At 38.2% G+C, this 15074-nt stretch overlaps 1 protein-coding gene across 5 annotated transcripts in view; it reads right to left on the reverse strand.

The window, feature by feature from the left end:
• Positions 1-15074, reverse strand: part of CLYBL (citramalyl-CoA lyase) — a 242756-nt gene that overhangs the window by 16762 nt on the left and 210920 nt on the right. For 3 of the 5 annotated variants that reach the window (XM_081281079.1, XM_081281083.1, XM_081281082.1), the window contains exons 4-6: positions 14367-14468; positions 12472-12565; positions 10976-11143 (exon numbers count right to left, since the gene is read on the reverse strand). In XM_081281079.1, coding sequence (XP_081137205.1) covers positions 10976-11143; positions 12472-12565; positions 14367-14468 — 364 coding nt within the window. Of the gene's footprint in view, positions 1-5979; positions 6105-10975; positions 11144-12471; positions 12566-14366; positions 14469-15074 lie in introns of all 5 variants that reach the window. The other 2 variants (XM_081281080.1, XM_081281081.1) reach the window with 1 other exon arrangement.

Genomic DNA, 15074 nt, shown 5'->3' on the forward strand with positions numbered 1-15074 from the left:
TTTGTTTGTTTGTTTATTTGTTTTGGTACCAGGATGGTACCCAGCGGTGCTTGAGCCCACAGTCACATCCCTAGCCCATTTTGTTGTTGAGACAGGGTCTCACTGAGTTGCTTGGGGCCTCGCTAACTTGCGGAGGCTGGCTTTGAATCTGCGATCTTCCTGCTTCAGCCTCCCCAAACTGCTGTGGTTACTATAGGCATGAGCTGCTGTGCCCAACTAGAATGACATTTAAAAAAAAAAATCCAAAATTGAGGAGTAAAATTCCTGGAAAAGATAAACAGAAAACATATCCTAAAGAATGTGTTATAAATTAAGGTTGAAACAAACAGTTTAAAAAGTTATCACATTTCACCTGCATAAAAAAATCTCTTATCCTCTAACATTGAGCCATTTGCCACTAAAAACAGGAGGCTATGTGGGAAGGAGGCTATGCTGAGTGCCAGAACTTCACGGCCTTGCGTTAAATGTTGAAAAAGTTCCGATTTGTGTGAATGGAACCAGTCACAAAGTCGTCACTGGCAGACTCAGCCTTTCTAAGATCTGGACTTTTGAAAGTCAAAATTATGGCACATAGTTCTGAAAACATTAAATGAACATGGACATAAAAGGAAACAAGCAATTACTAAGAATCACAAAAGTCGATTTCTGTCCCTTCATCTTTCATTTTCACCAGAAATCACTCGGTTCTGATTTGAGTGTCCCTGCTCACAAATAAAGGGGGAAAGGCTGTGGGTGGTGGGGGCGGTGGGCACGGGAGGGCACGCTGCCGTCTATTAGTGGAATCAACCCTTTCAGTTGACAAAGACAACAACCAAATCTTTAGATGGTTTATTTGATCTGCGTGAAAGGGTGGCAGTGGGACTTCTGGCACTCGAATCAGCGGAAACAATATTTTTGGCTAGAGAGACTTCTCCTGAGTTCTCTCAGGGAGCCTTCGAGAAGGCCATCTGGACCAAGCAGTATTTCTTTTGTAAAGCCTCGCATTTGGAAACATAGGCGAAAGGTGTGCGAGCCGTAATCGAATGCCCATGAAAAGAATTGGTTTATGATATTGGGAGGGGGGATTTATTACTGTTTGTAATTTTCTAGATGAAGAGACTTACATGAGAAAAAGACTTTTACTTTCTGTTTTCTTTATTAAGAGATGAGTTCCTAATTTATACTCCAGTATAGGATGTGCTTATTAATGTTAACTCATTAATCTGCACTATTGTTCTCTCATGATTGAAGTTAGAAGGCTTCCATTATGTGACATTTACAGTTGTTACATCAGGTAGTGACCTTGTTTTTGACCTTTGTAATTGTTAATTGAACGTAGATTTTTAAAGATGAACACTTCCCCTTTTCTGGTCTTTAGCATGGTTATGAAGCTATAATGAATGAAAGATGTTGAAGAGTTAAGCAAAATCCTGCCAAACCCAAATAAAGCACTTACAGCAACGACATGAATAAAACACTCCTTGAAAAACTGAAAATAGGGGCTGGGGATGTGGCTCAAGCGGTAGCGCGCTCGCCTGGCATGCGTGTGGCCCGGGTTCGATCCTCAGCACCACATACCAACAAAGATGTTGTGTCCGCTGAGAACTAAAAAATAAATATTAAAAATTCTCTCTCTCTCTCTCTCACTCTCTCTCCTCTCTCACTCTCTCTTTAAAAAAAAAAAAAATGAAAAACTGAAAATAAAGCAAAGCCACATTTGTAGCCAGATACAGCACAAGTATGAATAGTCTAGCAAAGTAACCTTTAGAAATCTATCTATCGGGGCTGAGGATATAGCTCAGTTGGTAGAGTACTTGTCTCGCAAGCACAGGGCCCTGGGTTCAATCTCCAGCACCAAAAAAAAAAAAAAAAAAAAAAAATCTATCTATCTGTGTGTGTGTATATCTATGTCCATATATACTTTTTTTTTTTTGCTATTCATTCACACTTTTCTCTTAGAATCTCCATTTTAAAAAGAAATGTGAATTCTTATATTAAGATTTCCTAAAAAAAAAAAAAAGAAAAAAAAAAAAAGATTTCCTGTAACAGGAGATCATTTTTCAAAAGTAACTGACAGTTTCCATTAACTGTCATTTTTGCCTAATAAGTTAGGAATAAGGAAAGAATAAATCTTAATATCTTAACATAGAAATAAAAAAAACATAGTATCAAACATACTTGAATATATAGATATTGTATTAATATTTGTATTTTTCTATATAAATTCTACTTTTTATTTATCAATATTAACTAATGATTTCCTTGAGAAGTTTTCATTTTCATTGTCCAATTTTCATATTATATAGAATTCCTAGTTGATAAAAAAGAACTGCTCTAATCCTATTTCTTTAGTAAGTGAATACTAAATTCAGTTCTGAAGGGAGAATTTTCAAATATTGTTGAAATTACCATTATTATGGAAAAATAACATAAGAAATGGAATCAATTTTTTAAGAAAATCCTTTATAAACTTAAAGCAAATCACATAGATGTTTATTGTGGCTAAATTATTTTACCAAATAGTTTGAAGCTAAAATAATTATGACATATAGATTTTATCTCAAAATGCATTTTTTTTTCTGGAAAAAGAATTAGTTTGATTAATATATTTAAAAAAATTTTTTTTAGTTGTAGGCGGACACATACTTTTATCTTATTTATTTTTATGTGGTGCTGAGGATCGAACCCAGTGCCTCACACATGTGAGGCGCACTTTGCCACTGAGCCCCATAGTTTGACTAATATTGTAGAGGAATATCTTACAACTGATGTCAGTTAAATTAAAAATCTTAATTTCTGGAAATTAAGATGGGAGCTAGACTATGTAGAATGTTCAAACTTTTTCTGAACCATTTTAGTAAGAGAAGATAGCCTGGAGTCCCCAGTATCAATCTGTTACCCCCATTCTTACTCACAGGGAGCCTTGTGCCAAGCAAAACTCTTTAGCCCAAAAAATATTTTTGAGTTTTTAAACAACACAGTTCCAAGTATCAGTATCTGACAGACAGTACTAGATTAAATGATCTGATTATCATTACTTTTTGAACATAAAATGTTTTTCAAATGACATTACACTGAACTTCTAATTAAAATAAAATTCTATGATATCAAAGATTTATCTGCTTGCCCCCTAAGTATTCCTGTGAAATTTCAAAAGGTTAGTAAGAAAAAGCAGGACTTTTATTTTTGACAATGATTATTATTTTTACTGCAGAAAACACAAGTGACCCAGCATTAGCTGTGAGCTCCAGCTATGCCTTGGGTATTTAGAAATATAATTTAAGATGGGAGCAGGAAGAAGTGGGCTACAGTGAAAATTACACTTTTGCCTTCTTGGGTCCTTTCTACCTAAAAACACTACTCGAATGAGATTTTCACTAGAGAGGAAAAGGTCTCTTAGGAGTCTGAGTGTCTCACTGGGACAAGGGCCATCAGTTTCCCATCTTTGAGAGTCATCTGTGCTTTGGACAAAGTATCCAAGGGTTCACGTTGCCATCAGCGACTCACATTTGAAATAGAACAGATTAGATATTTGTTGGAGGCGATATCTCCACAACTGAGTGACCTATTTATGTGAAATCTTTGCAAACAGAACCCACACTATTTAAACCCCAAGAACCTCTCAAGACCCAGAGTCACCTACCTGCAGTCCCAATTTTTTTGACCAGCAAGTTTACAGGCAAAGTGAAAGAAACATGCTAACTGGATAAAATAGCCATGTGTGCCTACTGGAAGCCCCATTACACCAGTCATTGAAACCTTGCTGGACAAAGCACCAGGAGAATTTGCTGTAAGAAACAAGCGTCAGCGAATGGGGCAGGGAAGAAATGACCTAATGGTTGGTCTGTCCTCTCCAATTTCTGCAGTACTGTGTTAAGAAAAGCCGTCCTGCCGCACTGTTGTGAAAGCCCATGCCCCAACAGAGACATCTCTTATTTAAAAAACAAAACAGCTCAGAATTTATATTCAAGTTGCCATCATCAAAAGGCATGACAACTGGGGGACAATTTCCCCTGGCAGCATTTTCAGTATACAATGGGAAAGGGTGATTTTCTTCACTGAAGAACTTAAATGCCAAGAAAAGAATGGTTCTGATTTGACCTTTGTTTGCTGGCTGGTGAAATTTAGGGTGGCCCCTTCCAAAGCCCAGTTGCTCACAAGGCCAAGTGGACTCCAACATGAAACCTAGTTGGGATGGTTCACTGAGGCAGGGTCAGCCCACACTGCCAGGCTGCTGCCTGCCTCCAAGCAGCACACGAGGTGCTGCCTCAGTTTACTACTTCACTAGGAAGTGTTTATCCCTGCACACTGTAGCTGGCATAAGGTCCAGAGCAGAGGGAGGTGTGTGTGTGTGTGTGTGTGTGTGTGTGTGTGTAGGCAGGTATGTGAGAGAGGAAATGGATGGAGTTGTTTGCATATATGAATGAAAGAGTCCATGGCTCTTCTCTCTAGGTAAATATCTATGTTTATTTGTGAAGGATCTTGCTTTGGGCTAAGATATAGAAATGGACATAAAATACTATGCCAATTTTAAAATATTTTTCTGTGAAATGCATTGTCTTTTTGCTGGTTACTGTCAATGTGAAATGAAAGGATACTATTTATCATGAAATTGATGTATGTCCAAATTGACTGTATTCAATGTGACATATTCTGACTTCTGCCTTTGGATTTTTTTTTTAATTTTAATTTAATTTTATTTTTTTGTGGTGCTGAGGCTTGAACCCAGAGCCTTGCACATACTAGGTAGGCAAGCACTCTATCACTAAGGTACATCCTCAGCCCTGCCTTTGGATATTAAGTGTGAGTTTGTGCAAAGATGAACCTGTGTGTGGTGTGTGTGTGTGTGTGTGTGTATAAGTGTGAGCACGCATGCATGGTCAAGGGTGAAGTCAGACATCCACAGGGAATGACCTATTTAATATTTTTACCCACTTTTGCAAGTCCTGGGATTTTCAGGTGTTCCTTTTACCAGTGAAAGTGCAAGGGAGACTTCTCACGTGAATGTCACAGGTTCAACACCGAAAGCCAGTTTTTTCTTCTTTATTTATTTTGCAAGAGCAAATGTTTAACATTTCGAACTTTAATAATTTTTTAATATTCTTTCTCTCCTAAGTAATTTTTCACCAAAGACACTAAAACTTCATTCCTTATGGAAGTCAGAAGGCTGAGTTTTAGAGATTACCTCTAGGATAGATTTATAAATGCAACTTTCCTTCCTAGCCTCTTAAAAAGAGGCAAACGGTATTATTGCAAATAACCTTTAAGATAACTAATTGACAATGCTGCAACTAGCATAAAATCTTCCTTCAGGCGACACCTAATTTAAGTGTTACTGGCACAAAGTGGAGACAGATTGTGCATCACCATTGCAATATTTACATAGCAGAAACCCACAGAGCAGGAAACGCGAGACTCAATGATGCACTAAATTAGGAACAACCGTACTCCAGTGTTAATTTGCTTTCTATTCTATCCAAATCTCAGGTCCAGAAATTGGTACAAACACATATACAACCTCCCACTCTTAAATGACTAAACCGGGGGAGATTTTTGTACTCCCCCCCCCAAATTAAAATAACTTGAAATTTATATCTTTTCTCCACAAGAACCATTTGGTCAAACTGTGTTTATTTCATTACAACTTGCTCTCACTTTGATCTAAAATTATTTTCATATGAATGCTGCATTGAAATCAACAGAGGAAAAACTAAACAGACTTCTATTTTCTCTAAGGCTGCCAATATATTTTATGAAAAGAATAAAAGGAGAGACCTGAGAGCCAGTTGGTAAGATATTTAGGGGTGAGGAAGGGCAAATCTACCTTTAGCAACCCTCTCACTGCTGAATCCTGTTTCTGTTCCAGCTTTCACCACCATCCCCAGTACAATGTGTTTCCTTAAAACCATTCAAACAATACTTCTTTCTTTCTTTTTTTCTCATTCTTCCCCATAGTATTTTCAACACCAGTTTCACCCAAGGCATTAGAAAAACATTTACCTTTCCTAACTGCTGATGTGCTTTAAAGGCAGCGATCAGTTCTTCAGCCCACTGGATTTTTCCTGGGGAAGGGGTAAACTGCTCCTGGACCACGGCAATTTGGTTAGGGTGGATCACCTGCTTACCTACGAGGAGATGAATAACATCGGAAGCTCAACAGACAAATGTTCCAACAAAATGTTTCTACCACAAGAGGTTCCTGAATGCTTCATAGACTGGATGCTAAATAACTAATTTAGAACTTTTACTGAAGGAAAAAAAAAAAAAAAAAAAAAAACCCTGCAATCAGGCAGGCTTTTCCAGAATCCCACATAAGAACAAACACAACAATGGAAGTAATTGTGCTTCGGGTCCTATAGAAATGCCACCTCGGTGCAGATAATCTCTCATTTTTACTTACAGGTGGACTGAGGCAGCTCGTGAATAACTGCTTTGCCTGGCACTTTAAAAGATAATGTCTCCAAATTAGAGTCCTAATTTTGAATTAAAGTAGAATGGAATTACATAGAAATTCCCTCGAATTTTAGAAAGTATCTTTTACTTATTTTGTAGGATTATGCCACTTCCATGATTTCTTGTAGAAGTGATATGTGGGTTTTCATAAAGCTTACAGAGCAGAGATTACAACTATATTACTATCTAATACTGTCTTACATTGACATGTTTAATTTTCTTTCTCTAGGATGAACATGTGTCATTTCTAACCCCTAGTAGAAAATTGGATTTCAATGAAAATAGTATATTCAGTACAGCAAAATAGAAGGCAGCTTTGAGCACTGTAGACTCTAGACTATTCTATTTAAATCTTTTAGAAAAGAAAAATTTCAGAAAACTTCTCTATCCAAAAAAAAAAAAAAATCTATATTTTCCCCTTTTTGCTTATGGAATGGAGATTGGCTACTTTCGCCTTAAAGCACCTTTCATACCCCCAAAAGAAACCCTACCTCTGTGGAAATGTCTTCAAAGGTACTTAGAACTCTTTTTGAAATTTAAGGATTTTAATAAAAACATAAATACAAATATAATATGAGTCAAAGGATTCTATGAAATAGTGTTGTCATTAAAAAATAAATTAAAAATCAGGAAGTGTGGAGTCTAATCAGATCATTAATAAAATGCAATTTAATGTTATATAATGATGAGATTCTATTATATTACATGATAAAGTTATAGACACAATATGCCTCCTTAAAAGTGAATGTACATTTGATGGTCATTTACTCTGCTTACTCTGCTCAATCTATTTGTTGGCATAGTAATTTGCTTTGCTTTTGAAATAGTTGTTTTATTAATGTTTTGCCAGTACAGATTATATCCTGGATGTTTTATAAAATGCCAAATTTCTGTTAGTGTTGTCATTTGTTGAACAGAAAAAGGAACAATGTAAAAAATATATATTTTTAGTGTTTCATGAAAAGAGGTTTAAGTGGACAGATAGAATAGTTTTCTTTATCACAGCATAATTAAAACAGCCTCACCTTGCTATTTCATTCTTATCTGTTTTATACTATAAAATAAATAGTATAAAAAATAATTAAAAAATATAAAAAATACTATAAACATTAAACACATGTAAATAAAGATGCTTTAAATTATTTGAACAATAATTTCTAGAAATATAACATGAATGATAAACGAAACATCTTTTCAATAGTAGGTGTTGAAATTATATTTAAGTAATCTAATCGCTGTTGCAATATTATTAATAAAAGATGTCAGTTCTGTGGTTATTTCCTACTAATTGTTAGCCCTGAATTTCATAATTTATAGACATAATTTACACTGATGTGTAAAAAGCTAGATTTCATGGGAACTTCTGAGTCAGGCACTATGATTTGAGAAGCAAGCATAAACTACTTAAAATATTGTGAAATTACTGATGGCACTCAAGTACCTGTATTTTGATAATGAGGATAATTTTAAGATACATGTGAGATTTTAGAAATCCATGTACATTCACATGTGAAGTTCTCTGTTGCATGGTACATATTCCAACAACTGTCTAACAGGCTTTAATGTGAGAACAAGGCAAATATTTTATCCAGAAGAGTTGTTATTGGCAAGTTACTGAGGGGGTACAAAATTGGACGACATTAAAATTTATGACCATGAAATCCTTTTTACAGTACCACTTGATATATCTTGCTTTAAATCAATACCTGTCAAGTCTTTTAGGTAACTGTATGATGGTGTCATTTTTGTCTTCTACAAAAGACTGAAAAAAAGAGGAAAACCTATAGTGCTTCATATTTATAATCTTTCTTCTCAGCATGTAGTACTGGAGTAACTGCAGTGACCAAGTCAGTTAGTAAAGCTTTATTCTAATATTTTTATTTGGGTGTCTTTTTATTTAAAAAACCCTAATGTTAACAGCTATTTATACAGCCATTGTATTAATTTAAAGTCTATCCACATAGATTGTGACCCCATGAAACAACACCACAGAAAACAAACTATAGCCCACTATTTAGTATATGACTAACTTTAAAAAATGACATCATTAACATATGTGTATGTGCAGGTACCTGTGTACATGTTGCACATATTCACGGACATAATTCTTACAGCCCAGACTCAGTCTTCCTTCTCAGTGTTATGGATAACAGTGTTTCCATATGACTTTAAGCCTTTCGTCCACCTGCTTCAGATGGGTATTTCAGAAGGTGGGCACAACACTTCCTCTTTCTCCCTCCCTGCCTCTCCTCCCTTCTTGGGCAAGGCCCAAGGTGTGGCAATTAAATGCCAAACAATTCGTGCTAACAGATCATGGGATCATGAGAAGTCTAAAGTACTTAGTAGAAGCTTTTTTTTTTTTTCTTTTTTTTAAATTACTTCAAATCATCTCATGCTTTTAATTACCATTTATTAGTATGTAGAAATATAATCGGGCAACAAAGACCTTCTCTCTCTGAAAATTGCAAAATGGCCATGGCGTGTGCCCCCCCGCCCCCAGTCTGCTGCCTCGGTCATTGGAATAGCGGTGGGCACTGTGCCCTTGGTTCCTCCCTGTTCTCCCGCCTCCGTTTCTCCGTCTCGCTGTGATTTACTACTCCCCGTCGTGGAGAAACAACAGTGCCAGGTTCATAAGTTCCTCGTGCTGAGTTGGGCACCGTCTAGAAATTTAAGCCTGATTTGAAGTGGTCTGTCTTCTGTGACTGAATTGGGAACCAATTTAATTTAGCCCTGCATCCTGGAGGACCTCTGGAGCTCCCTTAGGAGCTCTGGGGCAAACATGACCCCAGAGGAAGCTAAGGAAACCCAGGATGCAAGGAGGGCTGCTGACAGAGACCAGGGCTCTCTCTCTTTTCAATGAATTAGTTCCCATTTCAGAGCCACATCTGGCTGCCTGGCAGCCGATGCCACACATCCACGGCCAACAACATTGGGTCTATTAGATAGATTGCATGGAGCTTTTCTCCAACTTCTGCATTTGGGCTACATCCTAACCAGTCATTGAAAAGAGGCAGGAACGAGCACAGCCCCGTGGACATGGCACAGGGACGCCCCTCTTTCTCAATCACTAGGAAATGTAGGGAAGATTCATGAATAATAGCTCACATAATTGAGAAACGTTTCTCTATAAGGGATCATATTTTTTAATTAAAAAACTGGGGGCTCATGTTTATTTTAGTTCTTTATGATAAAAACACAAAACGTCAGAGCTTATTTAATTCTAACGTAACTTACTATTGCTTTGTAAGTCTTTCAATTTTACTTCAGGTTAAATCATCATCTATTAAGACATCTTTTATATTTAAGGGCACTTTCAGAGGCGTTTCAGTAACCCCTAACATAATACATATAATTCCAAAATGCTTGTCTCTTTTCCTTATTATTCAGGTACGTTTCTAGTATTAACATTCGTAGAACTTGCAGTATGAGAACAAATAAGAATAAAAGAATGTATCATGTTTTCCCCTTGGTTGCCTGTGTGTGTGTGTGTGTGTGTGTGTGTGTGTGTGTGTTTGCATGTGCATGTGTCTACTGCACACATGTGTTTATGCATAGGATTCTATTGTGATTTTTCAAAAAATACATTTCTGTTGCAAAAACATAATTTTGGGCTGATCCCCAAGTTCGTGGGTATTTTAGTGATTTGGTACACCAATTGTCAATGTCCACCTATACCCCAAGGTAGCCTTAAGGAACTCACTGATCTTAGTGCCAGCTGACACCCACAGGTGTCACCAAGTACACAGACACTTATTGGGATGTAGAAGGGGATGGAGGGGCTTGAAGTGGCAGAAGAGCAAAAAACAAGTTATAAGTAAAAATCAAATCACAGAAAATGCAGACATGGTGGCACATGCCTGTAAGCCCTATAACTTGGGAGGCTGAGACAGGAGGATTGCAAGTTCAAGGCTAGCCTCAGCAACTTAGTGAGGCCCTAAGCAACTTAGCAAGACTTTGTCTCAAAATAAAAAATAAAAAGGGCCTGGGATGTAGCTCAGTGGTTAAGCATCCCTGGGCTCAATCCCTGGTACCAAAAACAAAACAATAAAAAACTCCATGGATGAATGATATGTCAAGAACATTGTACTGTCATGTATAACTAATTAAAACAACAAACAAACAAACAAACAACCCAGAGAGAATCTCACCAATTTTTTCAGAATTAATTCAATATTGTGACCATTTTAGAAAAAATTTCTTCAACTCAAATTCTTACAGCAGTTTACTCAAAAACACTCTGTCACTCTGCCCTTCCGTCAAAGAAAACTATATAAAATATTTAAAGAGGTCAGGAAAAAAAATGGTAACAAATATAAGAGGAAAGAAGAATGAATGGTTTGATTTTTGGTTTGCAGAGCCAAAGAAAAGCATGACAATTTCTCAGGGGGTTGGCACTCTGCTCGGCTTTTCCATGCCCCAACAGTGGAATGCGTATGTGAGGCGCACGATGACACGAGAAATGTGATTCATGGTTATATTCCTGTTTTTCTGGAAGGCTTGCTGATCTAGACACTGCTTTCTAAGATACCATCAGGGGTCATACCAGTGAAGCCCATGGCCGCTGCTTCTCTCGACTGTCTGAGGAGCCCGTCTGCATCCCGAAAATCAATGTACACCAAGTCTATGGCTTGTAGGCCAAAGGCCTTGGCTATGACGACAATCTTTTGTCGGGCGTAGACAATGTCCTGGGTTTCTTTACTACTTGTTGCACCTGAAAACCGGAAGAGGACAGAAAAGGGAGGTCATAACTTTGGAAACCAAACTCAGACCTCTATTACAAAAACTCAGTTTGTAAAGACATCTATGTCTCCCTGGGAATGTTCCCAGCAAAATGATTATTCAAACATGAACCAAGAGAGAGCTACAGGGAGGCAGCACCAAGCCTCCATGTGTCTGTTCACTAGCAAGCTTCCTTCAACACAATCACTCTGCCAAGCACCAAGACGAGCCACTCCCCGCCAGGAGGTGGAATCGGGGCCACAGTGGCTCCTGATAGATTTTCTCCTTCTGGTCATGGCTCCGAAAATGTCAGTCCAAAGATAAGGCCACAAAAAGTGGCCAGGCGGCCGGGCATGGACACTTACTTCTCACATTGGACACAGAATGGCCTGTGCTGGGGTTGGCCCAACCGTGCAGGGGCTGCGATGCCCAGGCCCAGCCGAGAGACTGAGCCAAGTACCTTAGCTGCAGGGTCTGGATGGAGCACTGGGGAAAGGCAAGGGCATGTACCTGGGGGCAGGCAGAAAGTGTCACCTAGCCTCCACTGACCTGTGGGCCACACAGGAGTCTCCTGGAAAGACTGGTATTAAAACAAATTCCTGTTTTCACCTAGAAGGGTGATGGGAGTGTCACTGTTTATACTTGGACCACAACACTCACTGCTCAGGGAAAGTGTCTCCAGGCCACTGGGATGTGGTTCCAAAAGCACTTTCTGCGGCCTTGTCCCTCCCAGGCTCCGGTGAGCTACACACACACCCAGGCCAGAACAGAGTGCTCCAGGGAGAGGGGAAACCAGAGGAAACCAGTAGCATCTCAGTAGACATCGAATGAAAAGGGTTCTGAAATACATGTAAGATAAACTAAGGCACTGTGTTAAATTTATATACCACATTTCATGTAGAAAACAGCTCACGACGACCAACGTGAAAGTGCCTTAAATTTGTTTTGGAAACTTCGGCAGCCCTCAGACTCATGTGAAGACCAAATATTTAAGCAATCATGAGGTTGAAAACATATTTATTAGGAGAAAAGTAGATGCCCCCATTCTTGAATGAGCCTGGGGCTGCAACAGGCTTCTTATTAGTTATTTTAATAAATGAGCAGGAGTAGTAAAGTATTGTTCTGAAGCAGGACTGCTATGGGGAACCCTAAATTATCAGGAAGTGGTGTCTATCCATTGTCATGAAAAGCCATTGTCATGGTTGGTAAATATACATTGTTATGTAAATGCTCATTCTTGAAAGGCAAAGAAAAAATTCCATATACACACACACTCTCCCTTACACACCACACAGAGGAAGAGAGAAAGGATTTTGCCACCTATGCTGGCTCGAAAATCTTCTCCTCCAAAAACAACTGCATCTAGAAAAAGACCCACTTGAGGTCCGATCCTGAGTGTTTCTTCACACACTGCCTGGAAAAGAGCAGAACAGAACCAGTTCTCACAGACGCGCAGGCATAAGACAGGAGCCCGAGCACCTCAGGAAGACCCAGCTCCTAGCCCAGTCTGCCTGAAGGCAGGCTCACCCTGCAGCCAAAAGTCATTTAATGTTGCCCAAGATAAGTATCCTGCTTATCGTTACTTTGCTCAGTGGATGATATTAAATACTATTGTTATATATTAATCTGGTAATATAGTTCAAATTTTAAGTTGTCTACTTTCTAGAGAAACTTTGAGTTAGCTACTTTTGATTTTACTGCTAAGTTATTTATATTTTCCCCCAATTTGTTTTTGCTTGAAGAGACTCTTAAATAATAAACATAAAGCCACAGGAAAGAAGGAAGGAATTTTAAAATCAAACTAATTGGATTATTTGCATTAGAATCCAGTAAATGGTCTCAGGATTAAAGACAAACAATACAAAACCTACAACTTCAGAGGGGAAAATAAAAGTGCAACAAGTCAGCCACAATGTGTTAATAAAGCAGCCCTGACATTTCTAAATGAAAGTCAAGATTAATAACATTTGTTGCAGACATAACTGTGAATCCCGAAAGGTGCAGATGTAACCTGCCAATATATATATATGGGGGTGGGAAAGAAATGAGGAACCAGTGGGGACACTGTTGATTAATTTCAGGTGTTGCAAGGGCTCCTAAGTACATTATGAAATAAAATGGCAAAACAGTGCTTAAAATTAAATCACTGTATGAATCTGGTTGCATCTGAGGGATGTGCTTTTGATTATATTCCGAGGCTTCTGGGGCAGCTGGGAGAATTTGTGGTTATTTGTGTAAAAGAGCTGCTCAGGAGACAAGGCTTGAAACAGCCCCCAAACGTTTGCACTGGGCCCCTCCTGCATAATCCCACAGGTCTCAAAGTGAGCATTTGCTCACACATTCTCTCTCCAGTTCAGGTCAACTACCTTTTTCTTTTGTTTTTGGTGATTTCTTTCTCCTGCTCTCTGAGGGGGGAGGAAAAAAAATGGTGGGCTAGGAACTCTGAGCAGGGAGTGCAGGGGGTGCTAGATTGCTGCTCACAGGTCAGGTGGAATGGGAAGCATATTTTGGAAAACAATATATATGCCCACTGATACAGAAGGAAAACACAAGCTGGCTCTGAATGTGGTCAGGCAGGTAGTTTAAAGCAGTCACACGATGGCTGAAAACCCCGGGCTCATCTAATCTCTCCAAGTGGTTATTAGAATATATTTTATGTTCAATGTGACAAATTGAAATATCGGACTACAAATTATTTGTGTACATGAACTTAAAAACAATAGTTGTCTGATCTGCTAGATATTATGGATAATGCTGCTACAAAGAGGCCAGAAAATTTTTCGATGGAAAGCTATTGATAGAAAAAGAACAATTCAAAGTTAATTCATTAAGGTGACAAAATAGATTTTCCATTTATTTTATACATTTATTGTAAAATTCCCATTTATTTTATATTTAATCTATAAATGTTAACAATTCAAGGTATAGTATACAGTGATTTTTTTTAAATTAAAATTATTACTAGGAACATGGGCATATTTCATTGAAATTTTTAGGAGTGGGAAGCTTTTCCTTTCTACTTAACCAATTTCTTTGTTTTCTAAGATGCTGAAAACCTGGTTTTTAAACTATAAGGAAAATAAATGGTGCTCAAGGTTTACCTTGCTTATAAATCTTTCTAAAAAAATGTTAGTAGATGTTGAAATTGAAAACAAAAGTTCTCTTTAGGTGACAAATAAACACAAACTTATGTAACCACGTTATGGTTTTCTTACCTTAAAATTGAGCAAACCCATTGCAGTTTCCACAAAGGGGATTAAATTCATTGGTTGTTCAAGTTTTCGGCCTTTTAAGTGGAATGAAAATTTGTCTGAAAACTAAAATCGAAAGTGTCAGGTGATTAGTGGTAAAAAATAAAATAAAATAAAAACAGAAGTAACAATCACTGCAATGTAGACATAGAAATAGTACTTAAATCTTTGACCTGAGGGAGTAATATCCCAGCCTTCTCACCCACATAAAAGAATTTTTTAAAAAAAGGAAAGACCAAAGAAAAAAGGTAACAAAGTTCCCACCAAACTAAATAGCAAAGTCCCCCGAGGGTCACCGCCCCCACCCCACCCCCGCCAGGAGCAACTTGAGGCCTAGGAGTTAGAGACCCCCAGTTTAAATGCTTCCCTTGAAAACATATTTACTGGAGACCTCTCGCCCTCTGCGTTAAATGCAAATGGTAGGCCCTTAAAACAATGCGCCCTGCTCTACCTGCGCGTCTGTTTTTGTTTCTGCCGGGCACTGACATCAGTGTAAGTGCTCCCCGGCCTTCTACGCCGAGTCCAACCCTCCATTACAGCACCATTACCCTTTGTTCCGAAGGGGTTTCTTCATAATTTTTTAGCTTACCTAGGAAGACCTTAAAAAGGAAGTTTAATTCTTTGAAGACCAAAGCTCGCCAATTTTTTCCATGAGACCAGTTCACAGCCAGC

This window comes from Spermophilus citellus (genome assembly GCF_964194105.1).
Source record: "Spermophilus citellus genome assembly, chromosome: 1".
NCBI lineage: Eukaryota > Metazoa > Chordata > Mammalia > Rodentia > Sciuridae > Spermophilus > Spermophilus citellus.